Source organism: Malaclemys terrapin, chromosome 5 (genome assembly GCF_027887155.1).
Source record: "Malaclemys terrapin pileata isolate rMalTer1 chromosome 5, rMalTer1.hap1, whole genome shotgun sequence".
In the NCBI taxonomy this organism is placed as follows: domain Eukaryota; kingdom Metazoa; phylum Chordata; order Testudines; family Emydidae; genus Malaclemys; species Malaclemys terrapin.
In genome coordinates, this window is record NC_071509.1 from 134,051,647 (window position 1) to 134,078,480 (window position 26,834).

The 26,834-nt window shown below is 43.0% G+C and overlaps 1 protein-coding gene across 2 annotated transcripts in view; it reads left to right on the top strand.

Annotated features, from left to right (window-relative positions):
* USO1 (USO1 vesicle transport factor) overlaps positions 1–26,834 on the top strand; it is a 65,180-nt gene that overhangs the window by 21,397 nt on the left and 16,949 nt on the right. The window contains exons 6-19 of one of the 2 annotated variants that reach the window (XM_054029163.1): positions 458–560; positions 718–773; positions 2,086–2,206; positions 4,994–5,172; positions 7,545–7,685; positions 8,963–9,051; positions 11,563–11,717; positions 14,068–14,279; positions 15,315–15,335; positions 22,472–22,582; positions 23,659–23,777; positions 24,359–24,540; positions 25,419–25,540; positions 25,929–26,067. In XM_054029163.1, coding sequence (XP_053885138.1) covers positions 458–560; positions 718–773; positions 2,086–2,206; positions 4,994–5,172; positions 7,545–7,685; positions 8,963–9,051; positions 11,563–11,717; positions 14,068–14,279; positions 15,315–15,335; positions 22,472–22,582; positions 23,659–23,777; positions 24,359–24,540; positions 25,419–25,540; positions 25,929–26,067 — 1,750 coding nt within the window. The remainder of the gene's footprint in view (positions 1–457; positions 561–717; positions 774–2,085; positions 2,207–4,993; positions 5,173–7,544; positions 7,686–8,962; positions 9,052–11,562; positions 11,718–14,067; positions 14,280–15,314; positions 15,336–22,471; positions 22,583–23,658; positions 23,778–24,358; positions 24,541–25,418; positions 25,541–25,928; positions 26,068–26,834) is intronic. The other variant, XM_054029164.1, reaches the window with a different exon arrangement.

A 26,834-nucleotide genomic window follows, 5' to 3' on the forward strand; every position in this document is an offset into this window, starting at 1 on the left:
TTCATGGTTGGGTATCTCTGGTGTAGTACAAATTAAACTTGAGGCAGTTTAAGAAAAACTTTGGTGAATATGGGCATGAAATCACTCTTCCAGAATGAAGAAAGCAACATCTCACAATAGGATAGGTGAAAGTGCTGCCTTTTAGACGCAGAACAGGACTATAAATGGTTAGAGGAACCCTGGGGAGAGAAGGGTGGAGCTGAAGCTAGTGGTAGTTATGTTACTGTTAAAGCAAAAAACCAGCATGGGGTGAGAATTGACTTTACAGCATGTTCGCTGTTACAGAGCAGAGCAGGGAAAGGGACCTGCTCACAGAGATGAATGCCCATCTACATTAGGGCCATTTGGCACCCAGTCATATAGCTGTCCTGTTTTTAAAGTCACTGTGTAGGTCATTTGCAAGAGTGTGAAATGCCCCTGGATTCATTGTTTAATGTCATTCTCTATATCCCTGCAGGAATTTGACTTCCAGGTTCGCTGGCCTGGAGTGAAACTTCTTACGTCATTGTTAAAGCAGCAAGGACCCCAGGTGCAGCAGATAATTCTTGTCAGTCCCATGGGTAAGTAGTTTGGTCCCTGGCTAACTTACACTGGAAATGTCAGTCCAAAGGGGCACTTCTAACCGAGCATTGTAACTACTCTTGAAGGGAATTCCAAAATGGGATTCTAGTAAAATCCTTGTGGTAATTCACGTCATGCGGTTGTTTGCTTTTTCAGGTGTCTCGAGGCTCATGGATTTACTCGCAGACTCTAGGGAGGTGATACGGAATGACGTAAGTACCGAACAAAGGGATTGTGATCATGCTTGTACATACGTTTAGAGTTGTTCATCCTCTTCATAACTAGAAGTTCTCCATTGCATTGTTTCTGTAATGCTGCACTCAACCTCCCTTTAGCCCTGCTGCTTCAGAGTCTGTGCGCTCTGGAGAGGCATGAAAGGGTGGGCAGGAAGGAATGGGTTGGCCTGTCCCGGAGGCAGATTCAGTTTTTGTGCCGGATGGTATTTGCATCAGTAGCTCGTAGAACTACAAAGCACCGTGAGCGTATGCAAGAGCGTAGCTATGGGAGGCAGTATATCTAGAGATGGCCAAAACCACCCCTCCCCCCATTACTGAGGAGTGCAGCTCTGTATATTAGGGTTACCAAATTTTGTGCCTCCAAATGGAGGACACTCCACGGGGCCCCGCCCCCAGCCCCGCCCACGCCCCAACTCCGCCCCCTCCCCAAAGTCTCCACCCCCTCCCCTGCTTCCCGCGAACATTTAATTCGCGGGAAGCCTGAAGCAGGTAAGGGGGAGTGTGGGGGGAGGAGGCGCGGCCCAGGCTGGCCCCCCGGCGGCTCCAGCCTGGGTCGGCTCAGGCCCTGGGGTGCCGGCCCCGGCTGACCACCCCCGGCCCGCCCAGCACTGCAGGCCGGCCCCCGGCGGCCCAGCGCACCCCCCGGCGGCCCGGCCCCGCGACCCCGGACCGGCTCCCGGCCCCGCGGCCCAGCACACCCCCCGCTACCCCGGACCGGCCCCGCGGCCCAGCGCACCCCCCCCGCTACCCCGGACCGGCCCCGCGGCCCAGCGCACCCTACCGCGACCCCGGCCCGGCTCCCGGCCCCGCGGGCCCGGCACCGCGCCCCTGGCTCCCCGCCCGTCCCCGGCCCGGCACCATGCCCCGCGACCCCGGCCCGGCCCCGGCCAAGCCCTCCCTCCCTCCCAATTTTCCCGGACATGCCCGGCTTTTGGGGATTTCCCCCCGGACGGGGATTTGAGCCCCCAAAAGCCGGACATGTCCGGGAAAATCCGGACGTATGGTAACCCTACTGTATATGATTTTTATAGCCACTTCCTGTCTTAATTCTTTCTTTTGGCAGTTTTTTATATTCCCATTTAGAGCTAAGTTTGCGGCATAACACACTGCTTCACACGGGGTTTGATGCAAGTTGCCACATGCATTATGTACAATTGTATCCAGTAATTGCCACCAAGGTTTTCCACTGCTAATATATTATAACTGTCGAGGAGGGCACTTCTTTAAAGCTAACGCTCCTCTTCTAGTAAAGCTTTGTCTAGTCGCTATATTTATCTTCTTCCTGAAGGGAGTCTTGTTACTGCAGCAGCTGACAAAAAGCAACGCCGCCATTCAGAAAATAGTCGCTTTTGAAAATGCCTTTGAGAGACTGCTGGATATCGTAACAGATGAAGGGAACAGCGATGGAGGTAGGGTCTGAACTGAATGTTGCTTTACTCACAAGGTGTGGCGATGGAGAGAAAATGCCAGGACTGTTGCAATGCTTGTGTCAATCCGAGTAGAATCTCAAGGATTTTTCTGTTTAATATAGAAACACCAGAGTGAACAGCAGATGGTCACAGTCAGTGACTTTCAGGTGTTACCAGTGCTGTGTGGATGGGTTAAAGGACCAAGTACACAGAGTAGGATCATAGTAAGAGTGGTGGGATGAGCAAGTATACAACTTCTAGGATCTTCTTGGATTCTGGTTTGAGGACTTCCATTAGAGATTTGCAAACTTAATTTCTTCTTTGAATGTGTCTGCGGGGATCCCACTGTGAGTGTGCATGTGTAGAAGAATGAACAGCCAGGAGGGTGAGTAAGCTTCTCATGGCTGAACCTCCTTATAAGACAGTCCGTAGGGACACGGTGGTGCTCAGATGTCACCCAGAGTCATCTAAACTAGTCAATCAACCTGCCTGTCTTCTTCCCGAAGCCAACGCGGCTCTGGGAGAGAGGAAATTACACAGGACTTCCCTTTATGACATGGACAGGAGCAATGTTTGTAGTCACACATTGACATTCTAAAGGACCAGTGAGCGCTTCACAGAGAATATTGAAGTGAGTAACACAGTGGAGCACCTCTTCCACTGAACGTGAAAGCTCACTCTAGTGCAGCGCAAGCAACCTCCTCTGCCTGCTTCGGGAATGTGCCAGTTTCAGAAAACTGCAAGGCAGCAATGTGGCGTAACCCGCTATTGTACGGTGTCTTGGATTGAGTGGCTAGGTTGGATGCTATACTCAGGAAAGCAGTTTTACAATCATTATTTGACGAATGCAGCTGAAACTCCTCATTCCCCCCAGCGTGAGGGGACGCTGCTTGAACAGTCACTTCCCCTACAGTAACTGGGGGTTTTCGATATGCTGTAGTTGCATATTTCACGACCCACCCTCCATCACCCCCTTCCTGAGTCCTCCGCTACCACAGACTTTGAATTGTGAGGTAAGTGGGGGAAGGTTGCAGCTGTTCCATGTTTTTCAATCCCACATGGCAGCATGAAGAGACAAAGGGTGCATGTGTGGCCCCCAGAGACACAACTATTAAACAAAAATCAGACCTTGCGTACATAAGATGCATGGGCATGCATGCCTACAGTGGGATCCACACTGACATCGCAGGGAACCATGGTTACTGCAGTTTAAGTCACCGTTCTTCATACCTCTGTTAAATACACAGAATAACAGGCTACTGCCTCCTACCCTTTTTTCTAAAAATGGCCATTCTGGATTTAAACAGCCTGTGGCATTGGAGGTGAAGGGCAAATGCCATCCCAGACAGCTAGCATAAGAGGTGCTGTCCATTTTCCTTGTGTCTTCAACTTAAAACGTGAGGCTGAACACGCTGCATATTCAAACTTGTTGTCATAGACAAGATACAGTGAAAAGAGACTGAGAATGTTGTAGCACTGATCATGTAAGCTCTGTGATGGTAAAAAACCCAGGGGATCATAGAATATCAGGGTTGGAAGGGACCTCAGGAGAGCATGCCCCAGATCCCTAAGTGGCCTCTGCAAGAATTGAACTCTCAACCCTGGTTTTAGCAGGCCAATGCTCAAACACTGAGCTATCCCTCCCCTGGGGATGAGGTATGAGGGAAGTTGACAGGTCATTGCTCATAGGCAGCTTAGCAATGGCAAGTGTTATGACGGAAAGGTCAAAAATGTTTAGACTCAAAGGATATTGTTAAGCAGATCATGATGTCATGAGAAATATTTCTAATGCTCTGAGGAAAGGAAAAGTGAACAAGCAAATTGCAAAGAGGGCACTTGTTTTCAGAAGCGCTAAGCTCTCCGCTCTCTTCCCTCCTATTTCTCCGCTTCAGGTTTATCTTCACTAGGCACGGCTGACAGCTTTCCCCCCCCAAACAGCTGATCTCTGTTGCTCCGTGCCTTAATGCTACACACCCATGTCTCTTGTTTTCACAAGCTGAGGGAATTAACCTTTAAGCCTCTGTATCAGCAAACCAGGTTTGATGCCAGCGCAGAAATAGGAGGGTGTTGTCACCAGTCATTCTGCTCCTCTCATTCAGATCCTTGGGCCAAGTTGCCCAGCGTAATGCTTTAGTTATACCCCTTTTCTCTGTGCATAGATTTTGGGCATTATTGCTTGTTGTTCGTGTCCTCAGTGCAGTGCGTAATGTAGAAGGGAGATGCTATTCCAGCTCCATACAGTTCACAATTGAAATTGGATTATCTCGCTGCTTAGATCTAAGAATTTCTTCTCCCTTTCAGAAGTTTAAATTAGAAATAACTTTGGAATGAGAGGAGAGAATGTTGTTTGAATCTGAATAAAGTTACGGATTACCCAGTAAGAATTACTACAGTAAAACCCTTATCTTGGGTGACTGACATCACACTAGTGTTATTTAGGATTGTCTTTATTTTTCTTCACTGTTGCAGTAGAAAAGGAGACTGATGAAGCCTGTTCCTGGAATAGAGACACATACTTACTTCAAGCCATTAAAAAAGCCCCCAAAAGACTGAATTTTTATTGCCACAAGAAACCTTTGTATTATATGCAGTCACATTCTCTAAACAAATACGTTTCATTTGAGAGTTATGGAAGAACCGTAATTTGTCACCATTAGAATATTGGGCTTCCAAGAATTGACAGAAAGTATCATTCTGTTCTGCTATACCTGAAAGGTGTTAGACCTCTGGAGATGGAATATCTTTCACTTTCTCAGTTAATCCTTGCCTTACCTCTTGTCTTTCCAGGAATAGTAGTGGAAGACTGTCTTCTCCTGTTACAAAATTTGTTAAAGAACAATAATTCCAATCAGAATTTCTTTAAAGAAGGTTCATACATTCAGCGTATGAAACCTTGGTTTGAAGTTGGAGATGACAACTCTGGTTGGTCGGCACAGAAAGTAACTAATCTTCATCTAATGTTACAGGTAAAACAACTTGTGATTTACTGGTGGAACAATGCTAGGAATTTGCATACTTTCTTCTGCTTTCTAAATCATTATTTTTCTGCTTTCGTGGCCAGCTGTTTGTTTGCGGGGTTTTTTTCTTTGGAAAGTGTCTGAAGCCAGAGACTAAATCTAGTCAGTTGAAAAAAACCCAAACCCCAGAATAAACGTATCTTCAACTAGCATACTCAGAGCACTCCTGATAGCTTTTATGGTTTGATAACTTTCTTTCTCTCCCCTGTTGCAGTGTGTAAGATCAGACAGTAAAATTGTGCATAGAGTTCTGTCAAATCCCCAGAGTAAACTGAAAATGTCCAAGTATTTTTAATAATTCAATTAACAGTAATCTTCTTTTTCACGTGGGAGTTGATGAGAGAGTCATACAGGAATTTTAACTCTTTTTTTCAAGTTTTTAGAGTTTTTCTCCAAGATCACAGAAGAGAGTTTTGATCTTGTGTCATCAAAAGCTCACAAGATGCTATACAATCACTCAGCTCTGATTTCAGGCTGTCTTCATTCTGCCTTTCGTATGACATATATGCATAAAACTGCGTTAAGCATACTTCAAAGTTGCATGATTAATTACTCTGTCTGGGCATTTCCTAATTTAAGATTGTGTGTTTTAATCGTAAATCTAGCCCCATGGTCAGCAGAGGGTGTCCAAGATCACTTATTTCAGCAGATTATACGTGATCACAATTGAAACATTTTGCACTGTCTGCTGCAAGCAGCATCTCAAATGGGCAGAGTTACATTTTGTCTGTAGAGTTTGGAAGCGTTACCACTACTTAAACTCCTGGCTCAAAGAGTGGAATCTCCAGTGTTTGGTTTGAATTGTGCAGGAGTGAAGACATCGTTAAACTTCACGGCAAGGGAAAATGTACAGCGCACAGGTTTGGCAGCCTGTGGAAGCCAAATATTGGGAGTAGCATCATTACTGTGATACTGGATTGCCAGATGTGTTCAGCATGCCAGTGTGAATACGCGGTCTCTCTATTCAGAATATTACTGAATGCCATATGCATGTTTACTAGTCCTTCCTCAGCAAAGGGAATTGTAAGGTGGCAGGGGTGTAAAGTACACTACATAAACATCCCGGAACCATTTTTGGAGTTGTAACTATCAATATGTTAGATATCAACTATCCAAACTATCCACAACTGGAATTTGAGCAAAGTCAAATACTCCTAATACAAAAGTTCTGAAAAGTATATAGTATATAGGAAAAAGAAATGAACACAAAAGGTCTCCTTAAAAACGATTAGAAGAATAATGGTAGGCTTCCTTTTTTTCATTCGTTTTGACTGCTGCATTTCCACCTACACACGCACACTATGCGTCTCTTGTATTCAAGAAACTATTAAACCATAACAGTAGTTGGTGGCGTGCAATGAAAAAAAATGTTGGTCTACCATTGTTAACTAAAAAATCAATTAATTCCAGCCATGTTAGTTAGCACTATGTAATGAGGTATGAATGTTGTCTTTTTTAGTCACTTTTCAGCTCAGAAATGCTCTTTAAAATATTTTGGAAAACTCTTTAATAAATGACTTTTTAAAATGTGTTAATGTTTAGCATTATACTTATTTTAAAATTAATGCATGGAGCAAGTGACAACAGTGCTTTGGGTAAGGACTCAATTGTTTGACGCTCTTGCAAGTATACCTCTTGTGTGTTTATGATGTTTTTGTAAAGTATATGCAATTTGCTATCGCAGTGAATTCATAACGGGGGTAATTGCATAATTGGCACTTCTGTTTTCACAGAGGTGCCTATTAAGATTTTTTTCTGTACTGTAACTAATGACAACTGCTTTAAGAACAGTGAAACGAGAGAATTCATTCTGAAGGCATGCTGCCCTCTTGTGAAAAGTAGCTAGATTCAATTTATGACAGAACTGTGTGCACAAGTGGCACGGTTATTCAATTTGGATATGTAACTTAAATTCCTGACACAGTTTCAGCACAAGCAGTGGGCTCAGACATTTCGGAATCTTGAAGAAATCCTCAGGTGTTGAGTTTTACTTTAACTTCTAATCCAACGGCAGCTTTAAGACACAAAAAAGATCCTGGCCATTTGTGGGAATTAAAAGCTGCATTTTTTCTGAAGAGTAGAGTTGACTTGCGTGTCCTGGCTAGATTCCAATTTAAATTTTCTCTGCAGTGTCACTGGCCTTCAAATGCTACTTGGTTATTGACAGTTTTGTACAGTAATTTTTACTTGTTCACCATGTGAAGCGAGCCTAATGAAGAGATGCAGCACCCCCCTTCCGTTTTCACATATGCATGAAATCAGCGTTTTAACGCCAGGGTTCCCTCCCTCCCTAGACCAACGTGCATTTCTCTTCTTTGCAGCTTGTGCGGGTGTTGGTGTCCCCCACAAACCCACCTGGTGCCACCAGCAGTTGTCAAAAAACCATGTTTCATTGTGGGTTATTACAGCAGCTCTGCACGATCCTGATGGCAACGGGTGTTCCTGCCGACATTCTGACCGAGGTAAGGGAGGGCGAGGAAGCAGAGAGAGGAGATAGCCAAGGAACAGGAAAGCAGTCGTATGAAAGACTCTCTAGCCATACAGTGAAATCATATTAGATGAATTTAATATTCCTTAACTATCTGTTTTGGAAGTCGACGAGATTTCAGTTTCTCTTCCCCAAGCAATGATATATGCTTAGGGTGGCTCCTTACAGCTATAGCTCTGGAAAACAATCGGATGTAAAACTTGCTTTGCTTCTTAAATCTCAGCTTGAAGTGTGTGTGTGAATGTGCGTATATGTTCTACGTTTACCGGACGGTAATTTGAGTGGCTCACTGCTTTTTGTGGGGTTAGGTAATTCCAGAGTCAGTTCAGTCCCTGGTCTTTTTCCTGATCTTCAGTGCCAGTGTGAACAAGCTAGCATGAGTTTGCACAGCTGCAATAATGGATGTATTTGTCTAGCTTCTGGGAAGTCCTTTACCAGGTTAAGGTGAGGGCAACTAATCCCTTACCTGAGGACACTAACTAGGTCAGGTGGATCCCAGTGATTGTCCCACCTCCAACATTAGCAGCCTTGGCAAATGGGCTCGAAATGTTTGTCATAGCAGTTGCATTTCTAACGCTAGGTGTCCAAAAGATGTTTCAATCTAGCCTCACCTCTGATGAGGGTATATAACAACCTTTTTAGCTTATTTCATTTGGGGGTTGCCTCCATTTTAGTGTTGGCTACCTTTCCAAAAAGATATAGCTGAGTAAATCACTTCAGTCGCACCATTTACCTCTTCCTAATTTACCTGAATTTACCTCCAACATAAACCTGGTTTTAGCTTAGTTTTCTGTGGTAACCTCATAAGATGACTCCAAGTAACATAGGCTACTGAAAATGCTGTGTGCCATGTGATACTTCCTGAAGTTACTTTTCTTCTGTTACATGTTGTCCTTCAATAAATGGAGGGGCAGGTCAGCCACCTTGTACCTTGCATCCTAATTTGCAACTTCCCTCTATAATTTATACCTTTCTGAGATACATTCAGGGTCCACTCTCCTAAATGACTAATAGCATTAAAACCACAGGACATCTGGCTTCCTTGAGTTGAAAGCACTATCTCATCTAAATAAGGACTTCTAAATTGTGAATATATTGGTCTGCCCCAATATTTACAAATACTATGTTTAAAAGTTGATATCTGTGTCAGTGTATTCCCTAAATATTCTGACTGCTGTAGGAATTAGTTTATTGCTGTTTTGGTATCTTGATTTCCATGTCAACTTTGTGTCTTGTCTTACTCTCCTTTAGACCATCAACACTGTGTCAGAAGTCATTCGAGGATGCCAAATAAACCAAGACTACTTTGCTTCTGTAAATGCACCTTCAAATCCACCGAGGTGGGGGAAGAAAAATGCTTAACCATTTACCAAGCACAGATATGTTGGCATGGGAAACAGCTTCCATTTAGAATCTTTCATCAGTCAGAAAGGGAGTCTTTTATTTAATAATTTAAAGCTACACTAGGTCATACCAAATTAAAGCTTCTCAGTGGAAGGATTATCAAACGTGCATTAGTTGAAGTATGAAGATGTCTAGACGGCTTCCACACAGAATGGCTTTTGAAGTGGTCTCACTTAACACCTTCCTTCATGATCTAGAAAAGTAACAGTACATTAATGAAATCTGTGCAAACTGAGGAGCAGTCAACTCCAATGAAAGGAGAGAGAATAAATAAGCTACTCAGGGTACATCAGTGCTGCAATTAAAAACCCACAACTGGCTCATGTTAGCTGATTCAGGCCCACAAGGCTTGGACTATGGGTCAGTTTAATTGTTTAGACCAGTGGTTCTCAAAGCCAGTCTGCCGCCTGTTCAGGGAAAGCCCCTGGCGGGCTGGGCCGGTTTGTTTACCTGCCGCGTCCGCAGGTTCGGCCGATCGCGGCTCCCACTGGCCGTGGTTCATTGCTCCAGGCCAATGGGGCTGTGGGAAGGGCGGCCAGCACGTCCCTCGGCCCGTGCCGCTTCCTGCAGCCCCCATTGGCCTGGAGTGGCGAACCGCAGCCAGTGGGAGCCGTGATTGGCTGAACCTGCAGACGCGGCAGGTAAACAAACCGGCCCGGCCCGCCAGGGGCTTTCCCTGAACAAGCGGCGGACCAGTTTTGAGAACCACTGGTGTAGATGTTCAGGATCTGACTGGAGCCCACGCTCTGGGGCCTTTCCCCCCCGTGCAGGATCCTGGAGCTCGGGCTCCAGCCAGAGCCTGAATGTCTACTCCACAATTAAACAAACCCTTAGTCAGAGCCCTGCAAGCCTGAATCAGCTGATCCGGGCCAGCCACCAGTTTTTAATTGCAGTGCAGACACTGGAAAAATAGACAGAAAATAACCCAGATTCAGGTGGGTGGGAGGAGGAAAGCTAATATATTGAGAAGAAATTTCTCTAGTCTGCACCGCACATGCTCAATGAGAGGAGAACTTGTAAAACCGTAGTGCTGCAAAACCCGAGATGAGCAACAGCAGTAAACTGGACCTGATTTTGCAACATGATACAGCAGGTTTTTAAATCCAGTACCGTTATGGGCTACCTGTGGCAAGGCTTCATGACCTAGAGTCGAGAAGTAAGATTTTCTATCCAGCTCTGATGTGACTGCACATGAGTATTGTATTCAGCTGTCAACGCATCCTACTGTAAAGACGTTGACATGTTGGAGAACAATAACAAGCTATCAGAGCAGAACAGACTGATCTCAAGTAAAACATGAAAATGGAATAATATGAATAACTTGACTAAGTGATTAGGAAGGGGAAAAATAAGGCTACCAATTATTTGAATGATGGAAACACCAAGGAGGGAGAGGAATCCAGTGTTGTACCTGAAGGTACAAGTAGTCAGAGTAATGGATGAGAAGAATTTCCTTATAGCAAGATCTGTTAGGCAGTGGAAACGCTTCATTGTTCGAGGTTTCGATACTAGACAGGACTGAACACTATAGAGAAGTCCTGTAAGAAACAGGCAAGTATTGGCAAGGAGATGGAGTGGATGATCCAACAGGCCTCTTCGGTCTTGCTCCATGATAAACATAAGGAGCAAAATGTACTGTATTGAGAGAGAATATTTTAGGGATAAACCTGAAAATCCAGTTACCCCTAAAGATAAATATCCAAATATATGGTAAACCTTACTTAGGACTAAAGCTGATAATACCTTAGTTCCTTGGGCAAGTTATATTGAAGTAGAAGCAGCACCTGAAAGAGTGGCTGTGACGTTCTGTTAACGTGCACAAAACTTTCTCTCCTAACTGACCTAGCAGGTCGGTCTCCTGCAGCTTCTTAGATGTAGAACCTTCCATTTCAGTTGTAAAAATACATCTGATGGTACACGTCGGCTTACCGCAATCATAACATTAAGTGCAACAATGTTCTTTGCACCAATTACCCCCACAACATAGTTTTAAAAATATAGATTTTACTTTTCATACTAAAAGCTTGACATTGCTTTTGTTTCTTAGGCCATCCTTTTAAGAGATTTTCTATATCTAGAGAAAATGGCCTCTCAAGTGTATATTCCAGTGGTACTTGTTAAATTGGATTTTGTTTAAAAATAAAATATGAATTATAGACCGCTAATACACATTTCCATACAAACATGCCACTAAAAGCATTCAGGCTGTGGTCCTGTATCATGATCAGTTGTTGTCCTGTACCAAAGCAGAGTCTATCTGTATTTTAAGTCTGATTTTTGTTAGTCTAGACAAGACCTAACAGAGGTTTCACTACAGTTGATACACCTACATCTAAGCTTTCAGTATTCCTGCTACCCCAGTCCTGAGCCTACCCTGAACGGTAACAGCAACTGTATTTATTTTGTGACTTTTTTATTTTATTGGCTGTCTCTTTCTTTCAAAACAGGTCTGCAATCGTAGTACTTCTGATGTCCATGGTGAATGAAAGGCAACCATTTGTACTGCGCTGTGCTGTCCTTTACTGTTTCCAGTGTTTCTTATACAAAAACCAAAAAGGACAAGGGGAAATCGTTTCAACACTTCTCCCGTCAACCATAGATGGTATGCAGCTTGAACATTTCAAAAACAAATCCCACTTTAGCATCCATTTGGATGCATCATATTCCTCTAAAATATTACATACCTTTAGTGACGTGCCAAGAACAAGAGATGTAAAAATCACCTTGTGAACAGTGTTTTAATTTGAGAGAATTTTTTGACTTGAAATCTATTTGAACTTAACTGACAATGCATAACATTCAGGTGTTAAAGGTACAAGAATTCAGGCTGTAAAATTTGGTTAAAATTATTTATGCACTAGCAGGATAAGGACTGATACCAAATTGGAGGACTGTGCTTGGAGTTGACATGGAGGGATTGTTTCTATTTATTAGAATCTATGCTAATTTGTACTAAAACATTAATTTTTTTGTTCTTTGCAATATAATTTACACATTCACTTTCTAGTCTGAGCAATAACTTTCAGCCTTGTACTTTACAAGTAGGCAGAGGGATGTATATGTGGGAAAATATTTCCTGACAAGTTAAATTCCAAGGAGGCTGAGAACCAGACTAGTATTTTAATAAAATACAAAATCCTAGCCATCAAGTAGCAAAATCGGAGCTGCATTCCCTAGTATGACATGTGAAATGACATTCACTTTTGAAAAAAGTCATTATGACCATGCCCCGTTTCTTTTCATTATTTAGCAAACATCCAAAATTTGCTAAGTGTGTCTCAGAGAATAAGGCAGGTGTCCTCCAAGGAAAGGGATATAACCTACTAGTAAAATGATGGGAAGGAAGTCTAACACATTGCTTGTTAATGCCACGGTGTTTTTCTGATCCAACCCTCCCTCTAAAACAGAGTCTGTCTTTCACACCTCCTGCTGCACTCTATAACTTCCCATTTATAGATATTGGGCGAAGTATAAGCAGCTTACGACAGGAGGGAATCAAAGTCAAATTTCCATTTGTTTTACACTTAAACCAAGAAGCTTTCTACAGTCTTCCAGTTGTACAAGCTGGACTTTGAGGCCTTTGTCTGCCATAACTCTCGTGGGCTAGTACCACATGAATATGCACATGTGAAAACAAACTGTGCTTGATGGATTCACTCCAGTATTTTGAGGCATTAAAGATCACAAAGGCTTTACCATGTTAACACACACAATGTCTTTCTTATCCATTTTGGGCTGGATACTTAAAAGTAACGGATCCAACTCCTTTATTAATTATCTGCCTGTCAAAACTCAGGCTGTTGACCTTGTCAGAGTATTGAGGCTCATTCAAACTTTCAGGGAGTACATTCTTGTTAATTCTTTACTCAGTAAGATCTTTAAAAGCTTTTCTGGCAAGCTCCATCTGTCATCCTAGTTTATTACTTAGTCAGTACTTTTCATCTGTGGAGTTCAGAGCTCCTTCCAAAAGTGCCATCCCATTTACTCAGGAGGAATCAGATGCTGGGAGGTTAAATGACTTGCGCAGAGTGACTGCAGGTCGGTAGTGGTAGAACTGTGATTAGAACCCATGTCTCTCCATTCCTGGGCCCATTCACTGGATCGCACTACCTCCCATAGAAAAATGTGATGGGCCATCCTATTGTCCGCTTGTGTGTGGCTGTTTAGGATTTGAGAGAACATTCCAAATGTCTAATGTTACATAAAGAACACGAGTACTTGTGGCACCTTAGAGATTAACAAATTTATTTGAACATAAGCTTTTGTGGGCTATAGCCCACCACAAAAGCTTATGCTCAAATAAATTTGTTAGTCTCTAAGGTGCCACAAGTACTCCTGTTCGTTTTGCAGATCTAGACTAACACGGCTACCTCTCTGAAACATGTCATAATGTTACATAGAATCATAGAATATCAGGGTTGGAAGAGACCTCAGGAGGTCATCTAGTCCAACCCCCTGCTCAAAACAGGACCACTCCCCAACTAATCATCCCAGCCAGGGCTTCGTCAAGTCTGGCCTTACGATCAGATTTGTTGTTAATGGGGGTGTAGAACTCCCAACTAGCAGACAGGTTGTTCTCTCTGAAAGTTGAATCTTTCCAAGGGCTCCTCTGAGACTGTAGATGTGGTGAGGGCCTAGTTGGGAGTGCTTGACAATGGCATGAGACACCCTCTCTCTTTTTGCCGCATGAGAAAGGCAGTCATCTTCCACTGCGCTACCCTTAGACGACTATGTAGGTGCCATATTTTTATTCCTAAAGTTTTATAGAACTTAAGATGTCTTCAGATGAATGTAGAGCTTAAATTGTAACCTCTCTGAGATGGGGACAGCACCTAGCACATTGAGGTCCCCATCCTGGTTGGGGGCTCTCTGTGCTACTGTATCATAATTACTTTACGAGTCTTGATCATGGCTTGCTTTTGTGCCACAGCATTTGTTTGCCATTATTGTAGCTACAGGTAATTCTGTGTCGGCTGGCCAGCTGCTCTGTGGCGGACTCTTTTCCACGGACTCTCTCTCAAACTGGTGTGCCGCCGTGGCCTTGGCCCATGCTTTACAAGATAATGCAACTCTGAAAGAGCAACTGCTAAGAGTTCAGCTTGCAACAAGTATTGGTAACCCTCCAGTGTCTTTGCTGCAACAATGCACCAACATTCTTTCACAGGTAGAGTGTCAAATGTACTGTATCATTGCCACGGTTCTGTTTGCTTAAGAAGAAAAATGTTCCCTTGCTATTAGTGGCTCAAAGAAAAATGCTAATTTTCTCAGTTTAAGTGCAAGCGAGATTCAATAGTAGATCTAGTGCTAGTTGTTACTGAACACTACAGCATGGAGGGCCTTTGTAGTAAAAATGGAAGTGTAGCCGATCCGCCATCATAAAGTGCCATCTGAAACTGCTTTGTCCATTGTCACGTGTCAAACACCTTAGATTTGAAATGGCATTGTTTTAGTCTGTTCCTATTTCATCATTATTTTGAATGCAAGTCACATATTGAAAGTGTACCAACTAAAACAATCTGGAAATGATTTGCCTACAGTTGTTACAGGAAACACCGAAGATTACTGTAACTGAAGGATATTACTTGTTTCCATTTAAGTAGACAAGACAGAGTGCTGTCAAATGCCCAGTTTCACCTGTTGGGGGTCTTTCATTCAGCAGTGTGGAGGGAAACAGTTATTTCATTTGGAAAGGAAAACAATGATAAAACTACTGATAGACAGGGGGACTTAAAGGCAGATGTATCACCTGAAACTATTGTTTGTTCACTTTCTTAAAAGACTAAAATTTAAGTTGATGGTAACCCTTTTGTATTATGTAGTCACTGTACAATATGTAGTTTGAAGCCAAAGCATGATTCAAGCATCACTCGTCAACTTTTCAAGTGTTTCTTTTTTATTGTTTGGATCTTGTGTCTGAAATTATGCTAGTTGATTACAAGAAACTTAGGTTTTGTAGATGTTGAGTTCGCTATTTTTAAACGTGCATCTCTCTCAAAATAGCCAGAATTGGAATCTCAAAATTGTTTTACTCACTCCTTGAACTGAGATGCATTTCAACATAATAGTTTCAATAAAATAGCCACTAAATTTTTGGTTTTGCATTTTGCTAGGATCTTAAAAGAAAAATTTGAGCTTTCTAAAGTTCTCTACAAAAAACTCATAAGTAATATGTGTGAATTTTTTAATATATGATTTACAGGGTGATAAGATCGACAGACGGGTATGTATTTCTTGGCATAACTTAGGCATTTTCTTGTCACAAGCAGGGCCTTTTCTGTCTTGGGTTTTGCTGATTTTTTTTAACTGCTTTTTTTTTGAAGTGTTTCCACTTACGGTGTTGTGTTGCAATCAATTTTTATGTCTAGCATAACAAGCTCTCTGTGTGTGTCCATGGGATTCTGGCACGGTGTTCCTGGGAACTGTGGGATGAGGATCTTGGGTGCCACGGGTGCTTTCTTTCCAATGGAGCATTGCAGTCACCAGCTGCTCTGAAATGTACTAAATTTTGTTCACACTTCCTCATAGTGTGAATCAATTTCACTCAAAAGTAAAATTTAAATCAGTATTTAGAACTGTTATAAACTCTTCATTCTGCCCAGCAGAAAGAGGTGGGCATGACCTGTAGCAGATATATATACTGTTTTGGCCCTTACTTGCTAATGCAACAAGTGTCCTCCATCTGTGTTCCAGTCAATCCGTATTACACATTTCCAGTGATAATTTCTTTTGCAGAATTTTATCCCCAATTGTCTTAATTTGTAATTAAGGATGGGATTTTTACTAAGCAATTCTGAAGCTAGCACTTAGCTGTAGGTGTCTGATTTGGAGCTTATCACCAGACAGAAGCCGTGTCCATATTACACAGTCTACAGTGACAGAGGGGTTTTTCCATCACCTCCCTGAGCGAGAGCAGCTAAACTGATAGTAGCATTCTTCTGGTGACCCAGCTGTGTTTACACCAGAGGCAAGGCTGGCATAGCTGCGGTGCTGAGGGGTGGATTTTTCACACCCCCAAGTGCCCTAGCTGTGTCAGCCTAAGTTTTACATGTAGACCAGACCATAGTCACTCGCCGTTAGTGCACTACTGAGGTAGGCATCACCTATAGCGACGTGTTTCCTGAGCGTGGCCGCTGTGTATTGTCTGCTTGTGTTCTTGGCACCGACAGAGATGGTGGCCCTGCCTGTTGTTAAGGTTGCCAGGCGTTCCCGTGCTAAAAGTGTTCACTGTTGCTTTATAACGCCAAATAAACTGTTACGCTGAAATGTTTTGTTTTTGAAACTTTCAGCTAAAATGTTTCAGCAGCTTCCTAGAATGAGTAAGGAAGAATACGTTTTGCCTCGCCAATGCTTTGGTTTGGGGTTTTAAACCATGTAACCATTCCCCTGCCTTCCCCCCCAGAAGCTGTAGTAGCTCCATGCTCTGGAGCAAGGTCTTGAAACTTGGAAAGGGGGTTGCCCTGGGGTCAGATGAGCCTTTTGCCATGTCTGGGGAAATTGTCCAAATTGAGCCTCTGAGAAGTCTGTTTACACATGCTCAGATTTGTTAGTGTGGCAGCTAAATTCTCTGGAGAGTCTATCTGCCCTGGGCAGGCTCCAGTTTAGGGGTGCCGGGGCTGGCCAGGACATCCCCTGCAATTGCTACTGCAGGCCACTGTGGTACTAGGCACAGGAACATAGCAGGGAAACTCTCCTGTGCTCTCAGTGCTCCACCTGTTGGCACCCAGGCAGCAGGGAGGAGGATGAGAAACAGCATAGAGGAGAGGGGGTTGCAGTGGCCAGAGAGTTGGAAGGAGTAGAGGGGGGCATGAGTAGCGGCAGAGTGAGCATGGGGAAGGCCTTTGCCGGGGAAGGTGGGCAGGAGTCAAGATGTGGGCTGGATAGGAACCAAAGGGCGCAGACAAGCTAAGGGCATGGGGGCAGAAGGGTTTATAACCATTAGAGAACTCTCCCCTTCAGGACCTAGAATTGAACCCAAGTGTCCACAGTCTCCACTTTCCTCCTCTGTCAGCAAGTGACTGGTCCACAGGGGAGACCAGCCTCTCTTTGGTACCAGGTACTCTGTGGCTCAAGTGGTAGAGGTCTGTGCGGTGCTGATCTAAAGGTTTGAACTCCGCTGGTGACCAAGTTGGGCATCAGTAGGAATCTATATTTCCTCAGGTCTTTTATAAATGTATTAAATTGCATCCTAATAGATAATGTCTATCAGGGATGGTCTAGACAGTATTTGGTCCTGCCATGCGGGCAGGGGACTGGACTCGATGACCTCTCGAGGTCCCTTCCAGTCCTATAATCTATGAATCTATGAATCTAACTATTGTACGAGAATATTAAGTTTGCAGAGTCAAGCGTTCAGGTTAGGAAATGCCAGAATTGAGGAAGCCCTCTTAAGCATACGCACGAGTGCACCAGTGCGTTCTGATAGTCTTATTACATGAGCACGTACTGTTTTTCCCCACAGGACTTCTACCACATTCAGGGGATGAGTCAGGGTTGTGTAGTAGGACTCCTGCCTCGTTTGTTGGAAAAGTGGAAGGTTTGTAACTTTGAAATCCGTGCAGGGTTTGGATGGTGTGTGGTAAATAAGGTATGAGGTCAAACATCAACTGTGGACAATAAAAGGAAATATTGGATAACTACCCAGTCACTGAATGAGGCCTGGGTCCTGTGGAAAATACCAGTGTAGGACCATGTAATAAGTCTGCATCATAATGCGTGTGCATAAGAAGGCTGAATTAAGGTGGCCTGGCCTTCCTTCATTCTGGCATTTCCTGACTTGGGTGCTTGACTTTGCAACGTTTTAATATCATGATTGGATGTTTTTCTAAAAGATAGCTCTAGAAGTTATTTTGGGGATATTCTATGGCCTGTCAGACTAGATCACGGTGGCCGCTCTTAGCCTTGGCATCTACTAATCTATGAACCTAAGGGTACGTCTACACTACTCACCGGATTGGTGGGTAGTGATCACTCTATCGGGGATCGATTTATCGCATCTAGTGTAAACGCAATAAATCGATCCCCGATCGCTCTGCCATCGACTCCTGTACTTCACCGTGGCGAGAGGCAGAAGCGGAGTCGACAGGGGAGCGGCGGCAGTCGACCCCACGCCGTGAGGATGCGAGGTAAGTCGACTTAAGATATGTCGACTTGAGCTACACTGTTCTTGTAGCTGAAGTTGCGAATCTTAGGTCGAGCCCCCCCAGTGTAGACTAGGCCTTAATGTTCTTTTAATGTGTTTTTGTGTAATGAAACTTTAGCTCAGCTGTGTAACTGGGGAAAATACAGTCCTGTTAACCCTGTAAATGCTGTGCAGCTCATGCTATGATGTAGCCGTGTTCCAAGAGCCTGCCCGCTTGCACTGTGGGAATGTTCCAGGGTGTTGGCTCCAAACGTATGAAGCGTGGCTATTTGCAGAGCCCATGGTGGGTTTAGACTCTGGATTGCACAAGATAGTACTTGCTTAGAAAAATGGAATGAATTGCATATTTGTAAAAACTCTATACAGGAAAAAATGAAACATGCAAACATACTCTGAGCCGGGTCGCCATTTGGAGTGTTTTTAGTGCCTGTCAATCTGGGGTCTTTCCTAACCTTGGAGATGGAGGGAACACCTTTGAATCGGTGCGACTAGCCAATTCATTTAAAAAGAACAAAGCATTTCTACTTGTAAAAGTCCAGTCAGATATAAGTTTTGAGTTAGTCTTTTCACAGATGGCCGTAAGCTGTTCTTTATTCTTTGTATTACGTTAGTGCCTAAGCTCTTGTCATGGGCTGGGACCCCATTGTGTTAGGAGCTGTACAAACACAAAATAAAAACAATCTCTGCCCCAACGATCTTATCACTGGGGCTTCGTTTTGGTGGCTTGATTAATTTCATTTGCGGGGGGATTATTTTGAGCAATTTTTGAGTTTTATGTAGATGTCCAAAACTGGGTGGGTCTTCTGAGGTGTACTCTTTGTGCATACAGGTAGTACTGTTTCAGCCAGTGTTAAAGTGTGCTAGGGAACCTTCATTGTGCCCCAGCAGGGTCTATATGGAGCAGTTAATGTGCAGCATGTGAGTTCTAAACCTTCCTAACACCCTTGTAGTCTGCAATACTGCTCCATACAGACAAGCACTTAGATATGAGCCAGGGATCAGGGACGTCACCTATATAAACAAACTGCCTTGGGAAAGGGGTGAAGTCAACACGAATTGAGTAGCCATTCCCTGTGGTTTTTTTCCAGTGGTCATCAGTTAAAACCTGAAATCAGAAGCCTTGCTTATAACCTATGTAGCTAGGATCAGTGTCTTTCCAGAGGGTTCTACTCATGGAACTGCCATTTTTCTAGCAGTAATATTTATAAAATGTACCAGCTTCTGGCTGGCTCGTGTGACTTTTCTTGTCCACAGTAATCTGGAAATAGCACTGATTGAGTAGTTGCAGTGGGTCCAGACTCAGGGCACAGGAGTCTGGAGTTCAACTAGGGATAAACGTGTCCTTAGAAAACATTAGCATATACCTTTCATGTGCATTCATGACTCTTCTGTCTCAAGGTCCGCTAAATATGAGGTTTAGTGTACATGACATGAGTCATCCCCTTCCATTGAGGGTTCAGAAGGGCCATACGACTCAGAGGCCACTTTTCTCTGGAGAACAGAGCTTTCTGTGTGCAGATTCTGGATGCTATTACGTAGTTTTTCTTGTTAGTGAACATCTACTAAACGACTTGTGGTTCTCATTGAAAGGCTTTATGGAAGAAGGGATCTTTTTTAAAGGAGGTCTGGCCTACATGGGATAGGAGCTGGTTAAGTGTGAGGGAGGGGCACAAAGATGAGTGGGGGTGGGAATACAGAATGAGCTATCAAGCGAAAGACTTGAGCAACAGCAGTGGAGGAAGAAGTAGGAAGACATGAGAGCTGAAAGAGGCAGGAGTAGTTATGTAGGGGCTTGGAAGTGAGGACCAAAAAGTAGAACATGATACATAGGATGCAAGTGGAAGCCAGTGAAGGAGAATGATAAGGCCTGAGCAGTGGAAGAAGAGTAGGAGTTTGCAGCAGCGTTTTGGAAAGATTAGGGCAAAACTTCTGCCCCTCTCCATCAAAAAAGCGTTTGGCACAAGTGAAACAGTTCGGCAGTTCTGAGACTATCGAGTGAATACCCAAAATGGAAAGCTGACATAGTATAGTACATACAGATCATGGAAAAGGGGTAACGAGACACATGAATGCCAGCTAGACTAGTAATGGCGATTTGATTCTTTGCCCAAAGCTCACAGTAAAGGAGGAGGGAGATGACAAAGGCTGTGAAGAGGCAATGTGCAGCAGACTGTTGTGGGGTTTTACAGATGACGTGGTGTATAGCCTGCCTTACAATTGCAATGGGATACTTTACCTTCTAGTCCTGAGGAGGCTGTTCCTCTCAGTGGTGGTATCTCCACCCAGCAGCTCTTCAACCCGCCAAAGCTCTTGTATCCAGCACATTCTGATCTTAGTTTTCCTTCTGTGGTAACTTTGAAATCCCCTTTAGTGACCCACATTGGTGCTGGAGGCAGATGCAGCAGCTGGGAGCCTGCCCTCCCACCTTCCTTCTGACTGCTCCGGTTCTTAAAGGCAGATAAAGACTTACTTTAAGGGCTTCTGGTTTTTGTAGTGCTCATTTAGGGCTCAAAGCAACACGGTCTCCAGTATTTAAGCACAGTGAACATCAGAGTGGAGGATGGAGTGAAGTGAAAGTCAAGCAAGTGGCTAAAACACAGAATTAAAAAGTAGAAATGCAGCTGAAGGACTCCTTTGGGGTTGCCCAAATGTCCCTCTTTTCTCCACTGCCTTGAATCTCTTGTGACCATCCCCTCCCGAGTATGTTCTCCTTTTACTCTCTTAGGTAGATCAAAGCCCTTGTATATGCCCCAGTTTGCTCTCCAGATTCTGGCTTTTAACCCTTTGTTATTTTCTTTGATGTACTACATGCTTATTTGAAGCTTTTTTGTGGGAGCTGGAGAACTTTTGCTTGGTTGCTGTGTTGGACGTTTGATTTTCATATAGAGGTGCATGCCTGCCTTAATGCCACTTCCCAGGGCATTTTCGTTTTCAGGGGCCTGGAGAATTAGCCAGTCTAGGGGTAGACACCAGAGAATTCTGTAAATGGTTATATTTTATAGGCCTAGAAAATGTGTGGATCAGCTAGTTGGTGCAAACTGAGGCTTAATACTAGATAAATCTTAAGTTAAATAAACAAAAGATCTGCTTTAAAGGACCAAAATGTACATAATGAACAGCTCAAAACCATTGTCCATGGTACCTCCTGGCCTAATTGTGTGGATTTAAAACACTTAAAATTACTTAACAAAATCTTGAATAGTATTATTTCACACATTTCTTGTGTATTAATTTGAATAACCTTTTGGTAAGCTATTCAGAAGAAAACTAATTTTCCAGCATACTAAATTGAAAGACAAGATGGCTGCATTTAGAATATTCTGGTTTCCTTGTGTATTACTGTATCACCAAAGAAACTGCCCTGTAGCAATCCGTTTTCACCTTAAAATAAAATCTTAACCGGTGGCACAACACATCAGTAGTGGGTATACATTATATTTGCAGCAAATGAAGACCGCGTATTAGGGCACGTCTTCACTAACCGCCGGATCGGCGGGTAGCAGTCAATCTATTGGGGATCGACTTATCGCGTCTAGTGAAGACGCAATAAAATCGATCCCTGATCGCTCTGCCGTCAACTCCAGAAATCCACCGCAGCAAGAGACGGAAGCGGAGTCGACGGCGGAGCGGCAGCGGTTGACTCGCCGCCGTCCTCACATCCAGGTAAGTCGACCTAAAATACGCAACTTCAGCTATGCTATTCATGTAGCTGAAGTTGTGTATCTTAGGTTGACACCTCCCCCCCCCCCCCTCCTCCCCCCCCCCCCCCCCCCCCCCGTAGTGTAGACCTAGCCTTAGTACTGGGGCACTTTAAAAGTTTACAGCTGATTTGTGGTGACTGAGCACTTTATGCAGCATTTCCCCCAGAAGGTTCTGCATATATTTTTTGCCACTTAACAATATTGTTATCCCAGCATTAATTATAAAGGCAAACTAACTTGTCATGATTTTGTTCCAATGCTAATTTGTGTTGAGTCACACCTTACATCTGTCTTGGTTTGACATGCATTGAAGACTGCTAGACTTTTGTGAATCCTTTCCATCAAAGCACTAAAGCTATGTTAAGTATAGCTAGTAAATGTGTATTTTTGGAAGCCTTGACTTCCTTTTTTTATCCTTAAAGTTGAAAGTGGGTGGGTTCTGAAGTAAATACAGCCTCTAAAGCACTTCATTGAATGCTATATATAAAGAAATTAATGCCAGCTTTTCCATTTCAGGGCAGCAAAGTGCAGACAAGAGTTGGATTATTAATGCTGCTTTGTACCTGGTTAAGCGATTGTCCAATTGCTGTCACACACTTTCTCCACAACTCGGCCAATATTCCATTTGTATCCTTGAAATGTTTACAGAATACAGGAGTTTGAATGGAAAAAAATTATTTTTAATATTAAAAATGCAGATAAACTTGCAGGAATGCTGCAGAATATTTAAGGATAGTAGGTGTGGGGCTTAAAGGGGTAGTGTCCCTTTTATGTTAACATGTAGACACTCACCAAAGCATAATGAAATCTGTGAATTTGAAAAGACATGTCATATATTTCCTCTGAGCACAGCTAACTGTTGCTTGGAGAAGCTTTTGGGCAGTTTTGCAAATTTCGAGTTCACGTGCATTGCAATTGGTGTGATTGCAGCTTGGGTAGGAATACCCACATTAGCTTTGACTTGGCTAGTATGCCAAAAATAGCAATGAAGAAGGGGAGGCACAGACTTCAGTGCGCACTGTACAAGCCTGCCCAGGACCCTGGGTACATATTTGCATTTCTAGACGGTGCTGGGATCCGTGCCGCTGTGTCCTCAATGCTGTTTTTAGCTGTTTGCTAGATTCAAGCTGCCGTGGGTATGCCTATGCAAGCTGCTAGCACACCTTGATTTCAGTGTGGATATGCCTATAGTGTGTGTCGCTGCAGATAAACTCATGGAGTTTCAGTATGAAGAATCTCACATGTGTAATCTCACAGAAATGGGAAAATATGTCTTAATCTCAATGAATTGTAATGATAAATATACTTCTCTGAAGAGGAACTTAATCCAATTGACAGTTAAGCATCATATACTGGCTAGCGGTAGACAGTGCCTTCAAAAAACTTTCACGATTAACGTATGGAAGAGAACTGGGTTTGGGTAAAGAGAACCCTTTTAAATATTACATTGAGTTATCTTGAATAGCAATATATATACACATTGTACAAATCCCTGAAAACAAACTAAATGTATGAGCAGTTTCATTTGCTGTAGCATACTGATATTACTAATTAAGCTTACGGTTTTAATGGGTAAAGAAATTGGTTTTACATGTTTAATTAAGATGTAATAAGTTTAGGCTGAGATTACGTGTTGAAAGGGAAAGGTACGTTTTGTATATTCTGCTCATGAAATGTTTAAACTTCCTTAGCAAATGTTCCAGCTCACTGGGCAGATAGCCGAAAACCTGGGAGAAGAGGAGCAGTTAGTTCAAGGCCTGTGTGCGCTTTTGCTGGGCATTTGCATTTATTACAATGACAATTCCCTCGAAAATTGTAGGAAGTACGTATGGTGTAGGACTAACTGAAGACTTTAGGGGAGGTGAAAGTTTGTGTGCAGGTTATCAGCTGTCCCTAAACTAGGAAGAAGTTTCTAAATGAAAGACAACACAACCTATATTATTGATATTCTTACTTTAACAATCCCTCTAGCCCTTTGCTTTTAATTTATTCCTTACAGGAGGGAATACATGTGGCTAGAAAATGTGAGATGGCTTCTCCATGCTAATCAGCTGGGAAAAGTCATTGATACAGCCCCTTACACAGTGCATAGCAGCTGAGCCATTCTTACCAAGAAATACAGTTAGTACCTTCTTCATGTCTCCTTTCACCTGTGGCATGTGAACAGCTGATCGTGGCAGAATGGGATCAATCAACTTTGTAGTGCCAAGAAAAGTCTGTTTATTTGACAGGGGAAAAAGGAATTGTTACAGATAATTTCCTGACCAACAAAAGTACCCTTTGGAGGGGAAGTAAAAAGGGTGATGTTTCACTGCTCTCCGTTTTTTGGGTTTTTTTTTTCTTTTCCTTCTCTAGGCACAGCCTTGCCTGATGTGCCATACTAACTACATCTTTTTCTTTTAGAGAGAAACTAAAACAGCTGATCGAGAAGAGGATTGGCAAGGAGAACTTCATCGAGAAACTAGGTTTCATTAGCAAACATGAACTGTATTCCAAAGCTGCTCAGAAACCTCAGCCTAATTTTTCTAGCGCAGACCACATGATGTTTGATCACGAATTTACTAAACTGGTAAAGGAATTGGAGGGTGAGATATGTTACACTCTTTTTTTTTTTTTTTTTTTTGGTACTGTCACTTGCTGTGCACTTCAGATTGCCGTGATTGAATTACCACCCATTCTGAATTTAGATTTTTAAAGGTCGTACAGTGAAACCTAAAATTCTCTAAGTGGTATGAAGGATTGTACTGTAATCACGGATATGGGTTACAATATGCCATGGCTCGCAGTTCAGATGTTTTATCTGACTGCTCCTCGTGTGGTGTTAGGTTTTGTACTTAATCAGGCTTCTTCACACGGGTAAGCCAGTTGGCTGTTTGTGCATGTTGTTATTGATCAGACTATTGGTAATGGAAAATTTTTGAACTTGTGCTTATATAGGCCATCAGGTCTGTACTCGAAGATGATGCACGAGAAGGTGGCAACCAAAAATAAAAATTATAGTATACAAGAATTCGCTTCACAAGCTCTACTTCTGATTACAGTGCATCATTTCTCCAGCTTCCTTATAGATGAAGGGAAAAGGAACTGGATGTGTGCCCCTTCTGTAATGAATAAAGAACTTCTAAAAGATGTGATCATGAATGTTATTTTTTACACTAGAAATAGCCAGGTTGGAGAGCCTTAAAAAATGTGAATGGTGAACTTTATGGGTCCTTAATGGAAAAGTGAGGCTGTTGAAACTTTAATGGATAAACTTTTCCCAGTTGTTGATGCAACCTCCTGAAGTCAGCTTCTAAGAACTAGTTTGACATCTAGTGATTTAAATCAGCATGGGTGACTAATAACTTATTTAAAAACCAGATAGATTCTCTCTGGCGCAACACGATTATCTAAGCTGAGGAGGCTGTGAGAATATGAATGCATGAGCTGTGCTCTGAATAACAAATGCACTATTTTTTGACAGGTATCATAACTAAAGCTATTTACAAGTCCAGTGAAGAAGACAAACAGGAAGAGGAGGTGAAGAAGACGTTGGAACAGCATGACAACATTGTGACCCACTATAAAAAAGTCATTAGAGAGCAGGTAAATACAAGCTGTAGCAGATACCTACAGTCACATGTACTGTTGGGGGGAAATCATATTAACTGGCTTTTGGGGATGCTGGAATGGAATTCCAAACCAGATATTACAAAACTTGGAAGAGGCTTCCCAGCTCAGATAACTTGGGGAAGTGTCCGGCACCTTAATAATAAGCAGAGCTACCAGCCTTGCCTATAATAAATTTGGAAACTGACCTGCGCAGATAAGCAGTCCACAAGATACAGGCACTGCACGTGAAAAATATCTTTTGTCGATTGAGTAAATATCTTGACTCTAATGCACTGATTTTATTGCTTTGCAACATGTCTCCCCATTGATTCGTTTTCTACAAGTAATTAAGCAGAATTCCAATTTCTTTTTTCTTTCACAGGATCAGCAGCTCGAAGAGTTAAAGCAGAAAGTTAATACTTTAAAATCTCAGAACGAACAGCTTCAGACAGCAGTTACGCAGCAAATGTCTCAAATCCAGCAGCACAAGGACCAGTATAATCTCCTTAAAGTACAGCTAGGTATACTTCGCAAAAACACTGAACTCTATCATTGCTTCATAGCATACGTCCAATTCTCTGCGTAGTCCATGGCAAGCCATCTAAATTCTGCAGAAACCAATCCTTTCCAGTTTCAGCAGCGTGTTGCCCTAAATTCTGCAGCACATTAGAATTCACACAAATGAAAAAACAGAACTTACTTCATTGCATTAAAAAAGAATGCAACTAGAACAGTATTTCTACCAGTATCGAATTTGTTACATTAGATAAAAATATCGACGTATACATTTTTTTAGACTGCCTCCAAACTTTCAGTTATTGGTGATGGAATATTTTGCATGGACAACTGTTAAGTGCATTAGAAAAAGGGAAACTGGCAGTTTTAGCTGCAGTGGTCTGGGAAGAGGCAGAGCAGCTTGAGAGGTGAGAACTCAGCAGGTTCAGATCCGCCCTGCCGTTCATTGAATTCTGACTTCTCTGGTTCTCCTCACTGGACTGTCTGAACATGTGAGACAAAGGTGGAGGAGTCAGCAGCTAGCTGCTTTGTTGCTCCTTTATCATTCCTGTTGGATGCGGTTTCAGAAAAAGTACACTAACTGGAGGCTCCTGCTTAATGATCAGCAGTGAAGTGCCACCGGTTTCAGGTGTCCTTAGGTTTCACAGATGATGTCCCTTTGAAATGAATGGGGTAGTTCATACTTGTCAGAGCTGTCGTTCTGGATGTTTGGAGTTGCAGGAAGAAAACACCACATTGGTTCACGTTTGGAAGCCAGCCTTGACAATCAGAG